The sequence below is a fragment of the Helobdella robusta genome, assembly GCF_000326865.2.
Source record: "Helobdella robusta unplaced genomic scaffold HELROscaffold_37, whole genome shotgun sequence".
Classification (NCBI taxonomy): Eukaryota; Metazoa; Annelida; class Clitellata; order Rhynchobdellida; family Glossiphoniidae; genus Helobdella; species Helobdella robusta.
Window position 1 is genome coordinate 1,496,583 of NW_008704785.1, and position 25,600 is coordinate 1,522,182.

The 25,600-nt window shown below is 35.9% G+C and overlaps 4 protein-coding genes across 4 annotated transcripts in view; 1 reads left to right on the plus strand and 3 right to left on the minus strand.

The window, feature by feature from the left end:
- Positions 1–712: 712 nt before the first annotated feature.
- HELRODRAFT_127812 (hypothetical protein) lies at positions 713–1,067 on the minus strand (the record flags this gene model as incomplete). The annotated part of the gene is made up of 2 exons (XM_009023608.1): positions 713–823; positions 936–1,067. Coding segments are annotated over 2 exons (243 nt in total), but the record flags the coding sequence as incomplete, so codon positions are not given.
- Positions 1,068–6,645: 5,578 nt separating this feature from the next.
- Positions 6,646–8,087, minus strand: HELRODRAFT_123698 (hypothetical protein; the record flags this gene model as incomplete). The annotated part of the gene is made up of 5 exons (XM_009023609.1): positions 6,646–6,746; positions 6,985–7,072; positions 7,268–7,377; positions 7,520–7,784; positions 7,938–8,087. Coding segments are annotated over 5 exons (714 nt in total), but the record flags the coding sequence as incomplete, so codon positions are not given.
- Positions 8,088–8,549: 462 nt separating this feature from the next.
- On the plus strand, positions 8,550–9,255 carry HELRODRAFT_83596 (hypothetical protein; the record flags this gene model as incomplete). The annotated part of the gene is made up of 2 exons (XM_009023610.1): positions 8,550–8,763; positions 8,963–9,255. The coding sequence occupies 2 exons, from the start codon at positions 8,550–8,552 to the stop codon at positions 9,253–9,255; spliced, it is 507 nt and encodes a 168-aa protein (XP_009021858.1).
- Positions 9,256–9,417: 162 nt separating this feature from the next.
- Positions 9,418–25,600, minus strand: part of HELRODRAFT_192727 (hypothetical protein) — a gene marked incomplete at its 5' end in the record, with an annotated part of 17,578 nt that continues 1,395 nt past the window's right edge. The window contains 38 exons of the mRNA XM_009023611.1: positions 9,418–9,626; positions 9,867–10,634; positions 10,814–11,296; positions 11,407–11,805; positions 12,036–12,166; positions 12,246–12,397; positions 12,513–12,739; positions 12,820–13,030; positions 13,345–13,551; positions 13,663–14,157; positions 14,543–14,786; positions 14,946–15,204; positions 15,484–15,621; positions 15,757–16,178; positions 16,273–16,376; positions 16,556–16,674; positions 16,744–17,206; positions 17,346–17,536; positions 17,760–17,868; positions 18,283–18,403; positions 18,618–18,722; positions 18,809–18,993; positions 19,432–19,621; positions 19,688–19,863; positions 20,129–20,239; positions 20,512–20,589; positions 20,681–20,755; positions 20,907–21,041; positions 21,600–21,736; positions 21,905–22,042; positions 22,551–22,628; positions 22,727–22,787; positions 23,156–23,296; positions 23,426–23,599; positions 24,020–24,163; positions 24,450–24,851; positions 25,116–25,181; positions 25,473–25,557. Coding sequence (XP_009021859.1) covers positions 10,567–10,634; positions 10,814–11,296; positions 11,407–11,805; positions 12,036–12,166; positions 12,246–12,397; positions 12,513–12,739; positions 12,820–13,030; positions 13,345–13,551; positions 13,663–14,157; positions 14,543–14,786; positions 14,946–15,204; positions 15,484–15,621; positions 15,757–16,178; positions 16,273–16,376; positions 16,556–16,674; positions 16,744–17,206; positions 17,346–17,536; positions 17,760–17,868; positions 18,283–18,403; positions 18,618–18,722; positions 18,809–18,993; positions 19,432–19,621; positions 19,688–19,863; positions 20,129–20,239; positions 20,512–20,589; positions 20,681–20,755; positions 20,907–21,041; positions 21,600–21,736; positions 21,905–22,042; positions 22,551–22,628; positions 22,727–22,787; positions 23,156–23,296; positions 23,426–23,599; positions 24,020–24,163; positions 24,450–24,851; positions 25,116–25,181; positions 25,473–25,557 — 7,024 coding nt within the window. The 3' untranslated portion in view covers positions 9,418–9,626; positions 9,867–10,566. The remainder of the gene's footprint in view (positions 9,627–9,866; positions 10,635–10,813; positions 11,297–11,406; positions 11,806–12,035; positions 12,167–12,245; positions 12,398–12,512; positions 12,740–12,819; positions 13,031–13,344; positions 13,552–13,662; positions 14,158–14,542; positions 14,787–14,945; positions 15,205–15,483; positions 15,622–15,756; positions 16,179–16,272; positions 16,377–16,555; positions 16,675–16,743; positions 17,207–17,345; positions 17,537–17,759; positions 17,869–18,282; positions 18,404–18,617; positions 18,723–18,808; positions 18,994–19,431; positions 19,622–19,687; positions 19,864–20,128; positions 20,240–20,511; positions 20,590–20,680; positions 20,756–20,906; positions 21,042–21,599; positions 21,737–21,904; positions 22,043–22,550; positions 22,629–22,726; positions 22,788–23,155; positions 23,297–23,425; positions 23,600–24,019; positions 24,164–24,449; positions 24,852–25,115; positions 25,182–25,472; positions 25,558–25,600) is intronic.

Consider the following 25,600-nt stretch of genomic DNA (forward strand, 5'->3'; position numbering starts at 1 on the left):
TAGCTTTAATCAGTTCTAAGCAACAACTTGCAACATCTTCATCTTCATCATCAGCAGCAACATCAGCAGCAGCAACATCAGCAGCAGCAACATCATCATCAGTAGCAGCAGTAGTAGCACCAGCTTCATCGTCGACACGAACATCGCTATCAATATCATCAACAACTATATCATACCCATCACATGTACCATATACATAGTCATCATCATTTTGATTATCATCAACATCGTCTTCATCATCATCATTTTCTCTATCATCATTGTTATCAATTTCTTTGTAAACATTTCCCGTTAAAAATACATCACCCGCCAAAATATTTTCAACCCCATTTTTCGCTAAGAGCCCATTTTGAATTGAATATGAGTTTATCTTTTTCTCATTTCGACATTTTTTCAATCCCAATCTACCATTTGTTTTAACTAAAAAATTGGTAGTAGTAGAAAAAGAAGCAGCAGAAGTAATAGTATTAGTAGTAAAAGTAGTAGTAGTAGTAGTAGTAGAAGTAGTAGTGGTAGTAGTAGTAGAAGTAGTAGTGGTAGTAGTAGCAGAAATAGTAGTAGTAGTTGTTGTTGAATTAGTTGCAGTAGTAATATCATTCCAGCCACTGATAGTATTACATTTACAGTTATTTTTACTTCTACTACAGTTATTACTACTGCTGCAGCTACTGCTACTACCACTGTTGACGTGGCGGCTGTGGTCGTTGTCGTTGATTGGTTGGCCACTACATGATGACCTTGGGGCGTTGTTTGCGGGCCTGCCCGGGGCACGTTTTGTGTGCTCCTTTCGGCGCCATTTTGCTCGTCTGTTTTGGAACCATATCTGTGTAGGAGTGTGTTTGTGTTATTATTATTATTACTATTATTATTATTGTTAGTAGTAGTAGTAGTAGTAGTAGTAGTAGTAGTAGTAGAAGTATTAAAATATGTAAAACCTGTAAAGTGGAGTTAGATAGACCCAGTTTTTGGGATAGTATCAGGCACGTGTTTGTATCCGGATAGTGATGAGATAGGAAAGTTTTTTCTAAGATTTCGAGCTGAACGCTCGTGAAGTTGGTGCGGATTCGTTTCTTTCTTATTGTTGTTGCGTTGTTGTTGTTGTTGTTGATGATGTCGTTATTATTATTATTATTGTTGTTGTAGTTGTTGTTGTTTGGAGTGGCGATGGTATAGTATTTGTTGTAGATTTTGTTGTTGGCGATGTATTTATTGTTGTTACTGTAGTTGCTGTAGTCGTTGATGTTGTCGTCGTTGATGCTGTTGTTGCTGTTGTTGTTGATGTTGTTGGTAGAAGGTTTTTTGCCAAAACTGAACGCATCGAATTTGTCGAATTTTCTTTCTTGGGGACTGTTAAGAGTCAAGTAAACATTTCTACCGTTACACTTGTTTTTGTTGCCGCTGTAGTTGTATAAATAATTGAAGTAACCATTCATAGTGTTGTTGATGTTTTATTTCGAAATGGAAGTGCATCAAATTGAAACTACTACTTTACATACAGCATTACTTATATAAACGTGGTTAAAATTTAATTACACAAAGACGTGTACGTATACACATACATACACATGCACACACACGCACATACATACATACACATATACATACATGCATACATACATACATACACAAACAAACAAACATACATACATACATACATACTTACATACATACATACATACATCACACACACATACATATATACATACATACATACATATACATACATACATACATAAAATAATATAGACTATAAAATGAAGGAGTTGATGATGATGATAGCGGCTACCTTAAGTCTGATTGGTCAGTTTATTGACATGCTGTTATCTTATAGGTCAGTGTACTGAGCACCTATTGGTCGATAAGTGATAATCTTCAAGTGTTTAACACTTTATAAGACATTTCGCGGCGAATACACACACATACACACACACATACATACATACATACATACATACATACATACACACATACATACATACATACATACATACATACATACATACATACATACATACATACATACATACATACATACATACATACATACATACATACATACATACATACATACATACATACATACATACATACATACATACATACATACATACATACATACATACATACATACATACATACATACATACATACATACATACATACATACATACATACATACATACATACATACATACATACATAATACATAGATTATTATTGAATGTTTATTAGGCCGTAATACATTTTTTAATTAAGTGAATGAATGAATGAATGAATGAATGAATGAATAGATGAATGAATAGATGAATGAATGAATGAGTAAAGGAATGATAATGAGTGACTGAATTAAAGATTAACTAATTAACGAATGATTGAATAGAAGAAGAAAAGTTGTCCTTTTTCTAAAATTGAATCAAAAATTGAAATTAACGGAACATAAATATTAAATAATATACACGCAAACACACCCACACCACACATACATACCCATACACACACACACACACACACACACACACACACACACACACACCACGAAATAAAATGAAATATTCATCTAGGTGATTTAAATAGACAACCACCCAGTTATATATACTCATACTCTTACTTCTATAATTATTAGTATTGTTATTATTATTTTTGTTATTATTATTATTGTTATTATTATTATTAAACACGCGAGCACACCGCCAGAATAACAGATCCCATCATTCATAACGAGATAATATAGACACGCGCCCGTACCAGAGATTCTAATGATGTATTACTACCTGTCTGTATATTTGTGTGTGTGTGTGTGTGTGTGTGTATCTGTATTTGTGTGTGTATCTGTATTTGTGTGCGTGTGTATCTGTATTTTTGTGTGTGTGTGTGTGTCTGTATTTGTTTGTGTGTGTGTATCTGTATTTGTGGTAGCGTCTCTCTCTCTCTCTCTCTCTCTCTCTCTCTCTCTCTCTCTCTCTCTATTAAGTGACATTCGGCCTTCTGAAAGATCTTAGATGACTTCTTAGCCCAAAATCTGATGCGCATAGTTTAGCACAATACCACAATGGAGCATCGAGGACCAGTTGGTTTCAATTCTCATGATGTTGCTGCATGACGGATGATAAGTCGACGCATGTAAGAGGCCTGTATGTCCATTCCAACATAAGTCTTGTGAGACCAGCTTCACAAATCTTCTTCACATGTGAACCGCCAATCTTTCGCAATTTTTACAAGTCCAGCCGAGTTGATGTTAAATTTCTGAAGTACGCTTTTCACTTGATCTACGATTCGCTTCTTTGGCCAACCGACTGAACATCAGCCATTTGATAGCTCGCTGCCTAACAATCAACCTACGAAGCAGACGAGATCCCGCCATACAAATAACACGACCTATCCAGTGCAGATGTTGTTGTTGTAACAAAAAGCTGATATTCAGCCTGTGTAGTATATTCAGTCTTAAACATATCTGTGAGGGTTTTTTTTTTTCTGATGGTGTTGGCAGGAGTGGTAGCGCTGTAAGAGTATTCGAATTCAAAAATCCTATCGGGTGATACTTTGCTTTCCGCCTTGAGTAGTTGTATGTTAAAGAGGTACCAGAGATCCTAACGATGTATTACTACTTGTATGTATATGTAAGTGTATCTGTATTTGTGTGGGTATCTGTATTTGTGTGTGTATCTGTATTTGTGTATCTGTATTTGTGTAGCGCCTCTTTCTCTCTCTCTCTCTTTCTCCTCAGTTCTTGGATTTTGGTAGGCAGTTAAGTAACAAAAATCACTTTTTCTATACTTTTTATTTAACCAGAAAATAAATAAAGCAATTAAATGAACGATTTGTATAAACTTATTAATTAAAATAATGATTCAATTTGTCAAATTACGCAATAAATAAATAAATTAATAATAACAAAATTATTATCTGTATGTATATGTATAATTCTGTTTTTAATATGGTGAAAAAACACAGGTGAAGCGTGAACAACCGATTGATACATACACACACACACACACACACACACACACACACACACACACACACACACACACACACACATACACACACACACACTCACATACACACACACAATCACACATCCGAACACACATTGCATTGCGAATGAAAATTTTTTCAAATTAATTCAACATATAATATATATAAACAAATAAATAAACTAGAAAGAAAAAATAAATAATATTTTTGTTAAAAGGACATTTGTCTTAAACGAGGCATGATATTGATGTACACAAATAAATCGATAGATAATAAACAACCAAAGAACAAACAACCAAAGAAGTGACAACCAAAGAACAAACAGTCAAAGAGCAAACAATCAAAAACAATAAGCCAACAAGAGATAAACAAAAAATCAACAAACAAATAATAAACAAACAAAGAATCAAAAAACAAAGAAACAACAAACAAAGAATCAACAAACAAAGAATAAACAATACAAAAACCGCAAACCTCTTAAAACGATAATCAAATCAAAATTAAGTCAAAAAATTTGAATTAATCCACCTCATGAACTGATAGAGAGGGTTAACAGAATGAATGAATGATTGATTGAATGAGTAAAATAAAAGATTAAACTAATCTATTGATACGACTAAACAATTTAAAATTATAAATTAAAGGGAAAAAAATTTAGAGAAAAATATATCATATTGATGTAATTCAAAAATACGGAGTAACTAAATCTGTGTATATATATATATATATATGTATATATATATATAATGAGAACGCCTTTACATTTGAGAAATCATACAATATAGATAGATGAATGTATGGATGGATGAGTGGAAAACCCGATAGATAGATAGATGGATGGATGGATAGATGGATGGATCAATAAACGAATACTCTATAGCTACTTACTGATTGGTTGTCATTTTAATCACAATCATCTTGAAGACCGTCATCATCATTCCAATCATAACAACCATCATCAGTGCCTTCGTTGTGAACTTAACCTTCTCGTCAACAAAATCGTTGCAATAATCATATATACATACATACATACACAGACATACAAACACACACATACAAACAAAAATACAAACACACACACACACATACAAGCAAACGAATACAACACACACACCACACAAATTATATATATACACACATAATGGAATGAACTAAAATATGTATGAGATAATCCTAAACACGTGAAAATAGAAATTTGATTTTCCTTATACGCAAAAAAAACGAACAAAAAGTGAAATAAAATAAGTATTAATATTAAAAAAATATTATCAATAATTCAAAACTATATTATATATATAATATATATACTTAATAACACACACACACATACGTACACGCACACACACATACGTACACACAAGCACACATTCTACTCACTTATCCAAAAAGAGTAGTAGCCTGTAGAAGCCAGCCAAAAACTAGGCGGGAATAAGGAAAGGTTATATATTAATACCTAAGAATATTTATATAAGTATATTCAATGAATATACACACTATCTCTAAATCTCTCCCTCCTTTCTTCTCTCTCTTTCTCTCATTCTCCATGCCCAATTAGTATTTGTAGCTATAGAAAAGCAACAACAACATTGATTTACACAGCTATCAATTTTAGTAGCATATAAAGCGTATAATTTCAAAGATATGAACCGACATACTAACGAATGAAGCATAAATAACATATATGGAGAGAGAGAGAGTGAGAAAGAAAGAGAAAAATTGAGAAAATAAAGATAGAGAGAGAGAGAGAAGCATATATAAAAAAGAGAGTAAGAAAATGAATTTGAAAATGAATTGGTTTTTTAACAACCAAAAAATTAAATTTCAAAGACATACGAGAAATGATATATATCTTTTTTTGTCTGTCTCTCTCTCTCCACCCCATCTCTCTCTCTATCTCCCTCTCTATATAAATATATTCTTTCTTTCTCTTTCTCTTTCCAAACCATTGGTGCAGCCGTTAGATGAATATTGAATGAATAAAAAAACAAATAAATGAATAGATGAATGAATGAAAAAGTGAAGGAACGAATGATGAAAAAGTGAATGAACGAGTATAGTTAATAAATAAATGAATGAATGTGTGAATATAAAGGATCTGCAAATGGATGAATAACTGAATGACAAATGAACAAACAGATGAACGAACGAATAATAATTAAACTAATTAATTATAATCCAACCGAATAATTTTATACAAACATCCATCCATCCATCAGAATTCCTTTTAATAAGAATTATTAAACAATTATGGTCACATAATAATCAATTGTAAACAAACTAAAACAAGTTAACATGATCAATATATATATATATATATATATATATATATATATATATATATATATATATATATATACATATATATATATATGTATATAACAATAACGATAATAGCAATAGCATCAATAATTAAAAATTTTCAAAATATATGTAGGCCGAAAAATATACACTCATATAATAAACACACACACACATGGACACACACATACACACGCACAGACACACATGGACACACACACACACGCACAGACACACACACGCACAGACATACATTTAATCTAATTTAGTGATACCATTATAATTATTAGCACTGCTCAATAAATGATTTTGGAAACCATTATTATCAGCGTGTTGTTGCTGTTGATTTTGTTTACTTGGGTTTTCCCATTCTATCGACCAATGAGAATTCTTGAAATCGAGGACAGCTGTATAATGAAAGCCAGTCACACTAAGCACTATGAAATACTCAGCTGTCGAGAAAACTGAGAAAGCTGTTTGTGATTGGTTGGTTGGTAAGATTAATTTGATTGGTTGGTTGATTTGATTGGTTGGTTGATTTGATTAGTTGGCTGATTTGATTGGTTGGTTGGTCGATTTGCAGGAGAGTTATGGTGGTTAGTTTGATTGGCTGGTTGATTGATTGGTTGACTGAATGATTGGTTATTTAATTATTACAAATAAATAAATAAATGAATAAATAAAAATAAATTTATAAAAATAATAACGTACCGCCAGGTATGCAGTAAAGCCTGTGCAGTATAAAGCAGAATAGCAAGGTAGCAGTAGACACGCATAGCATCAAAAAATAAAACCATTTCTTCTTATAAGATTTTAAAACCTTCCAAAAATTAATAAATAAGAATAATTATAAAATTTATTATTATTATTGCCAACGAAGACTTGATAATTATTATTTAGAAATGAATAAGGTTATAAAAAAAAATAAAAACAATATTAATAACAATAATAATGATAATAATAAACCAAAATAGAAAAAAATAACTCCACTTACGTGCTCGAAACTCTTCATATCGCTGAAACACCAAGGGTAGATTACCATTGTACATATTTGGTGTATAACTGCTGCGAACATGAAGACTATAAAAATCTTTTCATGTATGGCTGCCAGAAAAATTAATTAATTTTATTATTAAAAATATAAATTATTTTCAATAATTAAATTAATATTCTTGTATCAATAAGTTTTACATGGTAATATATGAAAATATATATTTTTTAAATACTAATTTTAATTCTAACTGACCATAATTTTCGACATTAGAAATATAAGAGACAAGAACTAGACATGAATTTTCTATGGTATAAAAAACAAAGACACATCGGTATAAAATTTTAAAGAGCCCTTGTAACTTCTTTGGTACCATTGACAACTTTTCATTGTAGAAATTAAGGTACATCAAGCCAATCACGAATCTGGGTGCTGAATGCAATGCAATGCCAACTCTCCAGACATAACGCGGTGGGCTTACCCCAGTTATGGCACTGACGGATGGAATATTGTTAGTGTTCTGATTGGGTGGAGAAAGTGTTCAAATAAATTAAAAATTGGAAAATAAATTAAAAAGTAGGTTCCAAATACAATACAGATTGATAAATAGCGATTGAAAAAATGATCATAAATCTCAATTTATACATAAACAACTTTTGCTAATTTAACTTACGTTACATTCAGTCTCAGTGATTTGATCATATCTGAAAAGGATGGCTGTTATGAAACAGATGATTAGTGAGAGGGAAGGCAATGAGACTGTTACCAAGCCGATCGTAGAGAAGTTCAAAGATATTTTTGATTTAGTTTTCTCTTTATTATCCATTCTTTAAAACGAAATTGAAAAAATAAATAAATAAATTTCTTAAAAATGAACAAAGACACACTTTATCACACTTTTCAATTGCTATCTGATGATTAAAAGTGAAGCATGATTATTAAAAAAGTGAACTGTTCGTAATACTCTATCATTTTTTTTTCACAAAATAACGCATTACTTAATAAAGTTTTTTATAATATTACGTTGTATATTTAACGTTTAAAACAAAAACTAACTTTTTTTTATAGATTTAAGTAATTTTTCATGATTTTAAGTAGTTTTTCATGATTTTAGTCTGCTTTGTTTTTACTGTAATGAAGCTGTGCATAATTATTTGAAACAAGTTTTAAATTAAAGACAAACTTTAGTTATAACGAATTCCGAGAATTAGGATCCCTGAATTTTTGAAAATCGGACCGATCTTAAATTCAGCAACTTAATTTTATTGTAAAATCACTAAATGAAATGTTGTCTACTCGAAATTTGTATAAATTCAAAGTCAATTTTTCCTTTTTATCTCAGCAGTGCAAGAAATTCTCGACCACCACGGTTTTGAACAAAAATGTTAGGACCGCATGCAAGAAGGTCACGCCGAATAGGAGTCAGCCTCTAAATTACGAACAGGCCCAGAAACCGTCTCTAATTGGTCTGACGAAAAGCTGGAATTCATGGAACACAAGTCAGTATTTTATCCCCAAGTTAAGGTTAAGCATTAACTGTTTGTTAAATAAATGCTAAATCATTTATAAGTCTTTTTATTTATTATTAAATTTTAATTAAAATTGAAGTTATTTATGTTATATAAATATAATATAATTAGTGTGTCATCATATAAATGCAAAATGTCATTAACTCAAATAATTCAACTTTGTTAAAAGGCAATCTAGATGGAGTTACAGAATTCACAGCAGAAACAACATGGGAGGATGTCTTTATAAGAAAATTTGTCACTGGCACCTGGATAAATCTGTTTGCCTCTGAAATTATCATAAAACGTCGACAGAACCTTATTATAATAGCAGGAATTGTTACACAAGATGCCGTACCACGAAAGATGTATTTCTTAAAAGGCTACACTGAAGAACTTTTATCATTACTTCTGAAGAGGCCGGTTAAGATGGAGATTCAAACAGTGTCAAGCAAAAAAGATGTCATCTTCAAATGGATTTAATTTAATTTTATCTTTTCTCTGAATCAAGTCTACTGATTTTTTTTTGCGAGATTCTTTAATTATTGGTAGTTATTTCTCATGTTGATTAAGATGTCCTGTCTATATGTTGGATAATTTAACAAAATTTCAAACAAATTGCTATAAATAATTGACATATCCTCAATAGATTCCTGGTTTATTTGACATACAGTGGCACTCAACACTACTAAATAAGACATATCTCTGAAACTTTTCAGTTGTAAGAATTCTATAAAGTTTATACATAAATTAACGATAGTATCAGCTTCCCCCCACTATTTTAACTATAATTAACACTTATAAGTCTTCCTACACATGTATGCAAAATATATATATATATATATATATATATATATATATATATATATATAATCTATAAATTCTACCGAATGTTTGGCGTTAATATGTTTGTAGTTCGTTTTTTTACAATATTCTATAAATTCTACCAAATGTCTGGCGTTAATATGTGTGTAGTTACGAACTACAAACATATTAACGCCAAACATTCGGTAAAATTTATAGAATATTGTAAAAGTTATGGTCTATTACCAACATATATATATATATATATATATATATATATATATATATATATATATATATATATACGAACACTGTGTAATAATCAAAGTTAATTAATTCGCTAATAATTATCAATGTCACGTTAATTTATTAGTGAGTGAGTAATCAAAATATATAGTTCCTTGTCAACTGCCGTATAACACAAACACACACATATATATATATATATATCGTTTCATGTAAAGAAAGCTAAAGATGTATATAGAATGTATGTATGTGTATATGTATGTACACCAGCGGAACCAAAGGTAAATAAAAACAGGGACACAGCAGTCATATTCACTGACGATAATCAATAGTACGTAATAAATTAACGTTCGCCTATATATAATAATAATAAATAATTATTATAATTAGTTACAATATTTTTATTATTATTTCGTTAGAACTTACAAAATTTCAAGTCAATGTTGATTTAGGATTCAGTCTATTTCTCCACTGTTATGTAAACGGGTAGGCACGCATTTATCCCCCCCCCCCCCCTCTCACTCTCTTTCTTTCTCTCTCTCTCTCTCTCACACACACAACACACACATTCATTCATGTATCTATAGAAGTTTATTATTGTACAGCATAGCAATGTCTTTATAAATCAGGCAGTTCAAAAGACACATACAACATAAATGTGTATATTTACTAAACACACACACATACATACACACACACACACATATATATATATACACATGTGTGTTTGTGTATTTAAAGGGCCTAGAACTGATGTCGTCTGGTTAAACTTCCACCCCTAGGACCTCTGGCTCTTCTAGCTGTTTGGCCCTCTGTTAATTAATTTAATTTATATATAATATTAATAATTATTTATTTAAATTATCTACGAAGTTTGTTAAATTTTTTTAAAGTAATTTACGATGTTTATTTGTTAGCCATTATGAAGTTAAAAATTCATCAAAATTGTGTGAACATTTAAAAGCAGACTCCGATATAAATTCCACCGTACCTGCCATTCTAGAAGAAGAATTACCCCCGGGGTTATTATTATTGATAGTATTATTGCCGGCGTTACTATTACTAAAATTAGTATTCTGATTCGGTAGTAACTGCTCTGAGGACATCAGTGGAATGACATTAGCTCTAGTTATGCCTCCTCGATTCGAGCCGGCATTTGGACCGCCTCTAGTCTGTTGGTTACCACCACCCATTCCACCACGGTTTCCTCTAGTCATTCTTCCAGTATTTGGCGGTTGTTGTTGTTGTAATAGCTGCTGCTGCATTTGCTGCTGCTGTAGGTACGCTTTTCTGGTCTGCATACTGAACTGGGATGTTGGCATGGTTGGATGTGGTTGCTGTTGTTGTTGCTGCTGCATGAATGTCGACGCTTGGCCCGTTGACGTTATGAGTGGAACTGCTGATGTCGTCGCTGTGGTTGCCGCTGACAATGCTTCGCCCCAGAATATTCTATTTATCTTTGGTTTCTGTTGGACTAGTTTTAAAAATTTTAATTTTTGACAAAATTTTTTCAGAAAAAAATGAAAAAAAATAAAAACAATAATAGCAATATTAATGACTTAGAATACAGTTATCATTTCTCACTTGGAGCAATATTAGCAGAACTGGGCTGATCCAATGTGCTGGGCTGTAGCCTTGGCACCTTGAGCTGTTGTTGTTGTTGATGATGTTGTTGCTGCGATGGTCCGCTTTCATGTTGTTGTTGTTGATGCTGTTGCTGTTGACTGTGATCCAACCCATCGTCACCAGAGCCAGGAAGCAGGTTAATGTTACTACTACTGCCTTCATTATTATCATCAACCCCGCCATCGTTATCATTATCATCAGCCCCGATATCTTCGTCATCGTTATCAGCACCCCCGATTTCTCCTTTCCTATCATTATCATCACCACCGGCGGCGCCAGCGGCGTCGTCGTCAGCGGCGTCTTGGGCCGCCTCCTCAAAGTCCAGTAGATCTACGTGCGTGTCGTCAGCCCTTAGAACTGAGTCACGTGATGTAAACAAAAAATAGAGTAAACAAGAAAAACGAAAAATCAACCTCACGTAAACAAAAAGATTCCATGCCACGTACAACAAAAACAATCAGATGACGTCAGGCAAAACAACGAAGAAAGAATGAGAAAAACCACAACCACCATCATTCCCAACACCACTACCATCATCAGCCACCATCATTCCCACCATCAACCACCACCACCACCATCATTCTCACCTTGATGAGCGAGCACAGGCATGTTATTATCACCATCCTCATCGTCATCGTTTCCAGCATTTCTTTGGTGGTGGTGATGTTGCTGCTGGTGGTGGTGAAACAAATCTGTCTCTTCAGTCTGAGCTGGTGATCTGAATAAAAGAATAAAAGAGACATGCAACACACACACACTCACACACACACACACACACACTCACATGAAATACCTACCCAATTCCATCGACGTTAAACATATCGGCATGGTGTATAGACGAATTTACACCCATAAACTGATTGGTTGGAGTGCTAGGCACAATACCGTCGCCAGCTGATTCGTGTGGTACTTGCTGCTGCTGCTGTTGTGGCTGCGACTGGTGCTGCTGCTGTTGTGATGGTTAAGGAAATGATTGGTTGTGGTCTATGTTGATAAAATACCACCACAACATAGCAAATAGCAACGACAACATAATGACAGTGTTATTAATAATAAAATCTCACTTGGAAAGCAAAAGAGGAGAGAGAGGGCCTAAAATTAAAAGTCGACGGCGTCGATGACGATGTTGATGACGTCATTTCTGACGTAGTTGGATGAACGCTAGATCTTTGGCGTTGTTGTTGTTGCTGCTGCTGTGGTTGATGTGGTTGCTGCTGCTGTTCGTGAATCATTGAAATGATTTCAAGCGCCGGCATGCTGTCATCGTCAACGTCCTCATCATCGTTGTCATCTTCATTTGTAAATAAATTAGCTGATAAACTGATTAATCAATCAATAATCAATTAATTAATTAGTGATAACGACGCCAACCTTCGAGATAAATGACGTCATTATTAGTAACTTCTTCCTGAAGCATTTCATCCCCAGCGTGGCCGCCGCCCACATTGTTATCGTCATCGATGACGTCATCATCGGCAACAACGTCATCCTCTTCGTAATCGAGTTCAAGCTCTCTTTCAGGATCGGAAACCTTAATCTCCATCTCGTAGTTATTCAGTGAGTCCATGAAATTCTGGTCAGCCTGTGCGTGTTTGTGCGTGTGTGTATGCGTGCGTGTTGGTCGTTTGTTGTTAGGGAGTGTTGTTTGTTGTTTGTGTACACGTCTGTTTGTCTGTAGAAAGACATTTCATTTCACGCTAAAAGTGTTCTCTACGCGGTGTTTACATTTACAAACACACACTTATAAAAATACTTACAAAAAAACACACACACACCACACACTCACACACACACACCACACACACACTCAAACATACACACACACACGATTTTCTTAAATAATTGTGCAAGTAAAGTTGGAATGTGTTAGCTTTATAAAGAACATACAGCAACAACCTCATCAATTTCAACTTCACCACCAAGATTCTGATGATGATCCTGCATGTCGTCCCCGGCATCATTATCAGCACCACCAGCAGCTGCTGCAGTCGTGGCATTAGTGGCTACGTTTCCATCGTCGTCGACCTCGTCGCCACCATCATCGTCGACTATGTCGTCATCTTCGTCGGCTGCTGCATTCATCTCGCTGCTGCCGCTGTTCCTCTGTCGATGAGGTCATTGCATTGATGATGACGATGACGATGATGACGACGATGAGGATAGTGACGAAGGTGAGAGTGATTTGATGACGATGATGTATGTAAATTAACTAACGTCTTCATTGCCGACGATGATGATGACGTCATCGTCGTCGTTCTCATCATTCTGAACCTCGTCGCCATCGTCATCGGCAATGACAGCATCCTCATCTTCTTCCTGCTCGTCGTCGTCGTCGTCCTCCTCGTCATTTTCATCATCCTGCGATTCGTTATACTCATCCATTCCTTCCTCTACGACCATCTGTCTATCTCTTTTCCTTTGTTGTCGCCTCCGTCTTTGATGGTGCTGCTGCTGTTCTTCGTCCATCCCGCCCTGACTTTCGTCAGGATTTTCAGGATTTTGAGACTGTCCCGACGTCGTCGGATTCGAAGGATTGGTGGGATCGTACTCCAGATCTTGATAATCCGGAAGTTCGTCGAATTGCAGCATGATACTGGCGTTGTTGTTGTTGTTGTTGTTGCTGCTGCTACTACTGCTGCCATTGTTGTTAGTAGTGCTCATGTCTAGGTTGTTGCTGGCATGGTGGGATAGGTTGTGGATGCCAGTGCCCTGCTGTTGTTGTTGTGTTGTGTGATGTTGTCTGTTTGTTTGTCTGTGTGTGTGTGTGTGTGTGCGTGCATGTGTGTGTGTCTCTATTTTACTTGCGTATGTAGCATAGGATGTATGTTTATTATGTGCATACAGCGTAGAAGCTTGCATGTACACGTATATTGTATGCAAAGTGTGATGAACATGTTTTTTTTTTATTTGACTTTCAAACCTGACTGTTGTACGTATGATGGCCCTCCAAAGATGTTGTCACAGGCTCCGATTCTCTCCTCAACTATGAAGAAAATAAAAAAAGAAATACATCTACACATCCACAACAGAGAATATAAAACGTCAAGAAACATAGATAGAACAGAACATGCAAGAATAAGACACTTGAACATACCGCGATAACTTGCGACTGTTGTTGCTGCTGGGCGTGCACTTGAACCTGGTGAACCTCCACTGGCTGAGCCCTAGACACTGCCTCCCTCTCCATCTCCTGAGGAGGCAGGCTCTTGAACCCGGCGGCCAGGGCAGCCCCTGAGGAGGATGACGAAGATTGGGTAGTGTCTGCGGCTTCGCCAATCAACAGTTTCGACCTTTTGTGTGGTGCGTCCATCTCCTGCTGATCTGATTGGTCGTCTGGTCTGTGTGGTTGGTTATTTGTTCGTTTGTACGTTCACGTGTTTGTTCGTTTGCACGTTCACGTGTTTGTTCGATTGCACGTTCAAGTGTTTGCGCCTACAGACAGACATTTACTTACAATGAAATTACTATGAAATGTGAAAAAATGGAAAGACTCTTACAGGTTACTTTCCTCTCTCTGCCTCTTGACAGCACTGCCACCCAGCAAGACGACCGAGCCAACAGCAGAGCCCACAGCACCACCCATGCTACCGATAAGTCCAACGCCACTACCACTACTACCACCGCTGTGGCCGCTACCACTCGCCCCAGACCCCCCTGCCTGGTGCTGCTGTGACGTCATCGCCTGTCCATCGCCGACCATCAGGGCGGCTATGCTTTGAGGCGTCTGCGAATTGTGCTCCTCTCCGGATGATGACACTGAAGGGTTGGGGCGAGTGGATGGGTGAATTAGAAGGGTTGGGGCGAGTGGATTAGAAGGGTTGGATGAATGGATGGGTGAATTAGAAGGGGTGGATGAATGGATGGATGAGCGAATTAGTAGGATGTAGGATGTGTATTATTGAGAAGATGATTCATTAGTGAACGAGAACAGCTTCAAAGGAAACAAGCATACACAAACAAAACACGGAGAAAGCCAAACCAAAAAACAGATACAGACATGCACACAATCTTAGAAATTGAGACACCGAGACATACCAGTAGACTCCTCGGTGTGTGAGACAGGCTGTACTTGCTGAGTCGGCCTCATGGTTGCAGCAGGCTGGCTAGACGAAGATGACGTCGATGACGACGTTGAAGTCGATTGCGACAGCAACAACACTGTTGCACTCTCATCTTTTGGAGAAAATTATAAAACAGTTAGTTTTCTAAAAAGTTTAGTCCTCACAACTTGCAATCCAGACGACAGAGCAACGACAATCACAAAAACAACAACAACATTCCATCTTAATGAAGAGACGGGAAACGAACTTTCTTGGGACGACGAGGAAGACGAAGAAGACGATGTGTTGATCGCAGTTGGCATAACAGTAGCCATCGGAGTTGACGACATGGACATGATGACGGCCTGCGACTGACTGACCACAGCCATCGGCCTGATTGACGCCACCATCGTCGAGGCGAGCACGTCAGCGCTGCGTCGTACTGGCTGAACAGGAGTTGAATAACGTTGCTGATGGTGGTGATGCACTGATTGTGCAGTAGCTGCAGATGTGGCCGTGGTCGTATTTGGCGGATTCGTCATCGGGCGAATGTTAGCGCGACGAGTAGTCAGAGTAGCAGACATGGTGTTGCTAGTAGTGGTGCCGCTGATGTGGCTGTTGCTGCTGCTGCTGCTGTGTTCGAGCAGTGAAGATGAGGAGGAAGTTGACGAAGTTGACTGGCTGCCTGAGCTGATGGTTTGTTTTTTTACATAGTAGTTGTTTTTATTTTGTTCTAGGATCAATGAGCTGTGGTAGACATACAAACACACAAAGAGATACAAACATATTCCTTTCAACGGGTGGTGCAGAAAGGATGGGTTTCGTGGAGGGCTGCTGTGCTGCTGTCTTGTTCCTCAGCATCTCAATCTCCTTATGCAACGAATTCACCTGGGCACGAAATTCCGTGGGGAACATTTTTAAAATCTAGAATTAACATACTAGTAAGAAAAAAAAATGAATGAATGAATGAATGAATAAATGAATGAATAAATGAATGAATGAATGAACGAAAGAATGATTGAACGTGTAAAAAAGGAATGAAATAAAATAACGCCAATCCATCTTACTCTCTGCTTCAGTTCAATGTTTTCTCTAGAAAGCTTATCATTGGTTAGATGGATTTGTTGTTGTTGTTGATGTTGTTGATGCTGTTGTTGTTGTTGATGTTGTTGTTGATCGTCCAAATCTGTAAACAAAAGAAAACACCAAATTGCACAAAAGAGAGAAAAAAAATTAAATTTAAAGTCCAACTCACCAGATGTCTGCTGCTCTTTATCATTCCTCTCCTTAGCGGATGTCGTGCCGGAAGTTGAGGGAGCCGTGGAAGAAGCAGAGGCCGTTTCGTTACCAACTGAAGCCATTCTCGCCAAATCCTCCTTCTCCTCCATCAACTTTTTCACATCAACTTTCAAATTCTCAATGCAGGTCTTTGCATTTACCATGAAACCACGGCACTGGTTGTATTTCTTCTCTAGCTCCTTCTTTTCTTCCACTAACTTGTTAGTGTCGTCGGCGATACGCACGTTCTCCTCAGATAGGCGAGTGTTCTCTCTGGCGTAGGTGATGTTATCCTCAAGGGTCTGATCGTGTTCTCGCTTCAGTCGTTCCATCTCCAATGTGGCGGTCTTCGAGTTCTCGTCTAATCTCCGTAGCTCTTCTGTCAGGTGGTGTGTAGCCGACTCTAAGGATTGTTTATCCCTCGACAGCTGGTTCGATTCCTGCTCGAGTTGGTTGGGCGTGGTTTGTTGTTTAGAATTAGAGTGTAAGTGTAAGTAAGTGTAAGTAAATAACGACAGTCTTTTGATCTTTAAAAAATAATCATCGACATTATCAGCAAACCAAAACAGCAAGCAGTACCTGTTTTAAAGCAGTAATTTCAGTCTGCAACTGCCTCTCAACCGCCTCTAGATCCCGCAACTTTTTCGCAACCATCTGCTCTTGAGTCTCGGAATGGGTCAGGCTAATAATTAGGCCGTCTAGCTCCTTTTGCTTCCGTTGCAGTTTCTCGCTTTCCAGTGCAAGTTGTTGCTCCATGGATTGAAGTTTTCCTGTCGTTGTGGTAGATAACGATGTTGTTGTTGTTGTTGTGAATGTTGTTGTTGTTGTGTGTGGTGGCTGTATATGTTTTCCACGTTGTAGAATTGTAGTAACGTTGTTGTTGTTGTGAATGTTGTTGTTCTTCTGATCGCAGAAGATAGTATCATTGATTTTGTGTGAAAAAAAAACATAAATAAAATAATAAAATTATTTCATAAAAAAAACGTCAGTGACCTTGCAATTCGTTAACAAGCCCTGATTGGTCCTGTTTCACCTTCAGGGCCTCGACCTCCTTCTGTAACTCCTCCCACTGCATCTTGTATTTCCGGCCAATTTTCCGTAACTTGAGTGGGGAAAAAAATTTAATTTATTCCATATTATATCATTTTATCATCAAGAGATGACGCAATGGCTAGAGCGCCTGGTCCCGATGCTGCAGTGACTGGGCTTGAATGCAAGGAGATCCCAACCTATCACATACAGTGTATGTATGTGTGCATGTGAGTGTGCGTGCGTGTGTATGTGCATGAGAATGAGAATGAGTCAATGAGTCAACTCTGAGAATGAGTCAATTATTAAGAAAAAGTTAACGTCTTAATTTTAATAAATACAATTAGTTATAATTCGCACAAATATATATACACACACACACACACACACACATATATATATATATATATATATATATATATACATATAATTATATATCTTTATAATTATATTTATAATTAATTAATTAAATTATTATAATTACTACCTGAGTGGCTGTCTTCGACTTTTCCTCCGATTCGGTCTGCAACTTCTCTATCTTGTCATTGGCCGCTGCCATACTCTCTTCTGATTTCTCCAGACTTAGGTTCAACTCTACTACTTTGGTTCTATGAATGAATGGATGGATGGATGGACGGATGAACGAATGAATGATTGATTGATTGAATAATAGAAATGCACCATCAGTCAAAATAGTGGATCAACTATTCAAAAACCCCAAAATTTTGTGTAAAAATTCTGTTTTCTAGAATGAAAACTAAGATATTGAAAGAAAATTATTCCTTTCTACTCAATTACTCGTAAGAATGATTGTATACAAACTGTAGGGCAGTTATCTGCAGTTGGCACTTTGAAACTTCTGCCGTCAGCTGGTGCACGACCTCCTGGCTTGATTCATTCTTGGCTTTCAGCAAATCTCTCTCGTCACTATAATAATAATGATAATAATATAATTATAATAATAATAATATAAGTAATAGTAGTAGTAGTAACAACAACAGCAAAAAACCAACATGGCGTTTTTCAACTCTTCAGGATCAAACTTGTTGCACTGCTCGATAAGTTGTGTCGTCCTCTTTTTCCACTTCTCGGCTTCAGCCCGCGACAATTCCAACTCCTTCTGGATGACCAGTTTGTCGCTCTCCAAATCCTGGCATCTGTTCTCCAAAGGCTCCATCTGGCTTTCCATTTCCGCCATCTAGTTGAGCGAGAGAAGGGATTGAATAGATGGATGAATGAATGAATGAATGAGTGAATGAATGAGTGAATGTATTAAATGAATTAGTGAATGAATGAGTAACTCAAAAATGAATAAATAACAAACTTTTATAAAAACAAACAGCCAAACAATCATCAAATCGTTCAGCCAACCCACCAATCAACCAAGCAACCAGCCAACCAGTTAGCCAACTAACCTTCGTTTGTAGCTCTCTCATCTTTGAGGATATCCTATCTCTCTCCTCTCTCAGCAGCTGGTTGCTGTCCTGCAGCAAGTGGACTGTTTCCACTTTCCGTAGCATCTCTACGTGGTCAGCTGCCGATTGCAGTTTGATCTGGAAGATGATGATGATCATCATTATTATCATCTTCTTCTTCATCATCATCAACATCATCAACAACATCATGACGATCAAACCCCACCATCATCGTCATTATCATCATCATTATCAAAACTTGCTTGAGCTTTCTCTCTCTCTTTTGTCAGGCTCTCTTCAGTTTCTTCCAGCTGTCGCTTCAAAATTCCCACCTGTGTTCTCAGCCTCTTAGTTTCACTTTCGATTCCCTCGAATTTCGCCTCTGAAATTTCTTTTTCTCTCCGAAGGTATCTTAAAAGAAAAAATAAAATAATGTGACAGACACGCACACACACCCACACACACACACACACACACTTGATGATAGCATGTAATTGTTCTGGGCTCTTCTCGACAACAACAACAGAATCATCTAAACTCGTTGGTGCTGTTGTTGTAGCTGACGTTGAGCCATCCAGCTGGGATGTCAATGATTTCATCAACTCTTTATCTTCTTCATCTTTCTTCTTCAGTTCCACCATCTTCTCAGATAGCTGTGTGTGTGTTTGCGTGTGTGTTGTGTTTGCGTATGTGTTTGTATGTGTGATGGTGTTCGGTTTTGAATTATTATATTTTATTACCGTGTTATCATCGTCATCAAAAACATTTTCCTCATCTGTCATTTTTTCTTTCTTTCCCAATCACAATCCCCAGATCTTAAACATCATCATCATCATCATCATCACAACCACCTCAAACATCATCATCATCAACACCATTAGCGACAGCAGCAGCAGCTACAGCAGCGACAGCACCAACCTTCCACATCTCATCATGCAGTAGGTTGTTCTGTGCTTTCGTGGACGCAATGGCTTCCTTCAGCACGTTCAACCTACTCTTGTAATCCACCTCCTTCTCGCTCCAATTGTTCTAAATCATAGAATATTGAAATTTACCAAAGTTAAAAATGCAAAAACACACAGACACACATACAAAGATACACGTACAACTCACAAACAAACAAATACACACACACACACATACACACATTTTCAAATACACACTCATACATACAAAGATAGAGTTACAACTCACAAACACACACACACACACACACACACACACACACACATCCATATACATATTCTTAAATACACACCCATACATACAAAGGCACACAAACAAAAATAAAACACACACACCCTTTCTGCTTCACACTTAATCATGTGGTCCTTGAGCTTTAGTTCACTAGCTTCTAATTTTTCAACTGCCTCACCCAACTGCAATAATATAATATAATATAATAACGAATAATTACAATAATAATAATCATAATAACGACAACAAATAATAATAAAATTATTATTATACTTGTTTTTTGATGTTTGAGAGGGCTTCAACGTCTGCAGCGTGCAGCATTAATTCTCTCTCGTAGTTCTCGTGAGCCTTGTAGTAAAAAAAATTCATTAAATAAATTACGAAATTAGTATTAAAATACACACACACAAACACGCACACACACATACAAACAAAGACACAAACAAGAAATGAAAACACACACACACGCACGCACACACACATACACACACTGACGAACTTGTTTAGCGTCGGCAACATGGTGTTCTAGATCTTTCTTAATTAGCTCCTGCCTCTCGTCTGCCTCGGCCTTCAACATCGACACCATCCTTAGCTCTTCCTTCGCACTTTCCAACTCTAGCACTATTCCTGGGTCCTTATTATTATTATTATTATTTATATTATATTATTAATAATTCTAATTCATGTTTAACTTCTGATTATAAAAACTATGATATTATTTTAAAAACATTTGAAATTACTCCGATCGGTTTTTTTTAATATTTTAAATTTAATGTCTATTAAAATTTCATGGTCCAATACACTTATTGACAAATTGATCAACTCTGTAATCAAATCGACATACGCTATATATTGCGACAGAAACATTGTATGACCATTTTAAATAAGCCTCCTATTTGCACGAGTCAAATGATAATGAGTAATAGGGTTTTATCGTATACTTGATTATTTTTTATTAGTATTTTATCTGGATTTTTATTTGTTTATATATTATTATTATTAATATTACAATTATTATCTACATTATTATTGTTAATGTTGTCAGCATCGTAATCAAAATCTTCATCGCCATCGTTATTAACAGTCAACGATAACTGGCGTCAAAGATTTTCTGAGGTTAGAGTGGATTAGGAGTTGTATTAGTGAGTTCACAAACAAGATAGAAAAAGAATAGAACCAAAAAAAGACCAACAATAAGAGTAGGCTGTGACAATCTCTCTCTTTCTCTGGTTAATTCCTCCACTAATTTTTTCAATCTCTCGTTCTCCTCTGACAATTTCTGGCTCTCGATCGTTAGGTTATCTTTCTCCGATGTCAGCTCTTCAATTGCTACAGGAGGTTTCAATCATTCATTCATCCATCCATCCATTCTTTCATTTATCCATTTATCCATTCACTCATCCACCCATCCATCCATCCATCCATTCATTCATCAATCCATTCACTCACTCATTCATCCATCCATCCATTCATTCAGCCTGTCAGTTAAATAACCACCTTTAATGCTATTATCCAGCTGCACTTGAAGTAAATTGGTTCCATTCCTCTGCTCGTCTAGGCATCTTTCCAATTCGATGTTCATTGACTTGTAATTCTCCATCTGCTGCTCGGCCTGTGCAAACTGCTTCCGAGATGCTGATGAATGAAGATTAATTAATTATGGCGCTGTAATAAATCCATATGATAAGTATAGGCAGTTAAATTATGGCACTATAATAAATCTATATGATAAGTATAGGCAGTTAATTATGGCACTATAATAAATCTATATGATAAGTATAGGCAGTTTAATTATGGCGCTATAATAAATCTATATGACAAGTATAGGCAGTTAATTATGAAGCTATAATAATAACGATTTTCTCACGAATTTATTTAGTTAATTATGTAATTAAATCGTTTAAAAACTCTTTCTGCTAGAGAGAAAAGAGAAGGAAGGAGAGAGAGAGAGAGAGAGAGAGAGAGAGAGAGAGAGAGAGAGAGGAGAGAAAGAGAGAAAAGAGAGAGGAGAGAGAGAGAAGAGAGAGAGGAGAGAAAGAGAGAGTAAAACATTTAATTTAGATATATATGACAAATCCATATGATAAACGCCTGCAACTGATTATGAAGAAAAATGTTAAGAGACAACTAAATGAGAACCAACATTCCAATGATAGAGTTAATCTGCCATGCTTCTCTCTCAACTCATTCAATTCTCTCTTAATGTTATTGCTCTCCAAATCTAATGGTACAGATGAATGATTCAATGAATTAATTCAATCAGTCAATCATTCATTCAATCATTAATTCGTGTGTGTGTGTTTTTGTGTTTTAACTAACTGGATCTTTCCACAGTTAACTTCCCATTCAGGTCAATCACCTCTCTTTCTAACTCATCTTTCTATAAATAAAAAATTAGTAATTATGAATAGATAAAACAAACATATTATTATTTGCATAGATACAACCAACTAATCAACCAACCGACCAACTAACCAACCGACCGACCGACCGACCGACCAACCAACCAACCAGCCAGCCAACAAAACATACAGCCCAACAAGCATACCCTTTCAGTCAATTCAGCCATTTCAATAGATTTCTTGAGCAAATCCTCTTTGGCCTTTCCATACAATATCTGTTCCTCTTCTAATTGCTTTTTGCATTCAGTTAATTGCCTCTATTTAAAAAAATAATAGATAAATTGAATAAAAAAAATATATAAATTTAATAATTTTCAGATGAAAATAGCAAAGAAATAATAAAAACCTCCAAAGAATATACGAATGATTTCTGCTGGTCGTCAGCATTCTCAACTCTATTTCTCAAGACAGTGTTTTCTTTCTCCAAGTTTTCGATTCTTTGATTCAGTTTCACTTTCATCTCGAAATCCGATCTCTCTAGATTATTCTAAACCGGGAAAGAAAAAACGTTGCAATGACTTAATGATATTTTATCCACTTCTTAAGGTTAGTAGAGTGACGAACACGGACTAAGTAGTAGAACTCGACAACAATCTCACACACAAAACCAACCAACCTGTAGAGTTTCAATATTTCTAAGCAGTAGTGATCTTGAGCTGTTCTCAGATCTGACGGATTCAAGTTCGTGCCTCAAGTTCTCTTCCACTAATTTCAACTTCTCCTTCTCCACAAGCAAACTAGTGCACTGGACTTCGGCCTTTGTGGCACGCTCCTGGCATGACTTCAAGTCCTGAATAAACATACAAAAAATATACAAACATACATACAAACAATCAAACATACAAACAATCAAACATACAAACAAACAATCATACATACATACGTACATACAAACAAACAAACAAACAAACATACATACATACATACAAACAAAAAATGCGAACTTACATACATACATACAAACAAAAAATGCGAACTTACATACACTAACAAACCTCTTTAAAAAAAACGAGTGATTGTTGATGTTTAACCACATATACAGATAGCAACAATCATCAAACAAACGTACAGGAACGTGCAAAAAACATACAAAAGCAAGCATATACAAATACAAATACAAAACAAACAAACACCAACAACCATACGCCAACAAACATACAAAACAAACATACAAAGACAAACATACAAAGACAAACATACACCAACAAACCTCTCTCAAAATGACAAGGGACTGCTGATGTTTAGCCAGAGACTCAGACAGCTTATTATTTCTCTCTCTAATTAGCTCCGCCTCCCTCTTGTGACTCTCTGAATTGGACTGCCATACTTTATACCTCTCGTTCATAAACTCCAGCTGATGATTTTGATAATGATGATGACGACGACGATGAAGACGACGATGAAAATGATGACGATGATGACAGTGAAGGAAAACGACGATGATGATAATGATGATGAAGACGACAAAAATGATGGAAATGATAACATGCCTGTGAGGAGAGCTTAGTACATTTCAGTCTATATTCACTCAGCTCTTTAGCATTGCTCGTCAGCTGATCATTCAACATCCTGATCGAGTTGTAATGGCGATGATAAAAATAATATTTTAAAATTTTTGAAAAACTTTAATTCCAACTAACATTGTATAAATATTCTAGCAATAACAACAACAACAAAAATAAAAATAACAAGAAGAAGAAGAAGAAGAAGAAGAAGAAGAAGAAGAAGAAGAAGAAGAAGAAGAAGAAGAAGAAGAAGAAGAATAACCTCTCATGTTCACCCTTCTCTCTCCTGTAGACAGCAAATTCGTCCTTCAGTTCAGACAGAGTTTCCTTCAATCCATCGTATTCTTTCCTCTCCATCTCGTCTAGACGTCTGCCGGTCGTAACATTGTCTGAGAATGCATCCTTAACCTCAATACCACTTTTATTATTACTGTTGTTGTTGATGTTGTTATCTTCATCATCAATGCTAATGCTGCTATTGTTGTTAAAAATTTCTGCCACAGATGACGCTAAGGATGATCGTCTAGAACTCTGAGGCTGCATGGTTCATTCATTCATTCATTCATTCATTCATTCATTCATTCATTCATTCATTCATTCAATACAATGATCAGTTATTTAGGTCAACTAATTGGATTGAATAGTAAAATAGTTATGTTATAATTATGAATGAATGAATGTATGCGCGTATGCATGTATGTATGTTTGTTTGTTTGTATGTATGTGTGCATGTATGTGTGTGTATATGTATGTATGTGTGTATGCATGCATGTATGTATGTATGTACGTATGTAGACCAACCGTGGCCTGCTGCTGTTGTGTGGCCAGCTTTTTATACATATCTCTCTGCTGGACTATTGCTTCTACCTAGAAAAACATATTCGATAATGACGTCATTATTATCAACAACAACAACGACTACAACAACAACGACGACGACAACAACAACAAAATCTCTCTCATTATTATTTGTTGTAGTATTACTAAATATTTACAAGTGAATCAGATAATTAGACAGTAAACGCGCTATTGCAAAAATCGTGCATAACAAGTCAATACAATTTGCAGAATTAAGTGGCTAATTTACAGAGTAGACTAGCTAAACTGCATAATTAAATAGCTAATTTGAATAAGTAGCTAATTTGCATAATTTATTACCAGCTTAGCCTGCCTCTCTCTGGCCTCCTTCATATCTTCAATTTCCTTTACGGCAGATTTTAGTTCGCCCTCAAGCTTGTCAACTCTGTTAATTATTATTTTATGATAATTTTTTTTTCATCATCATT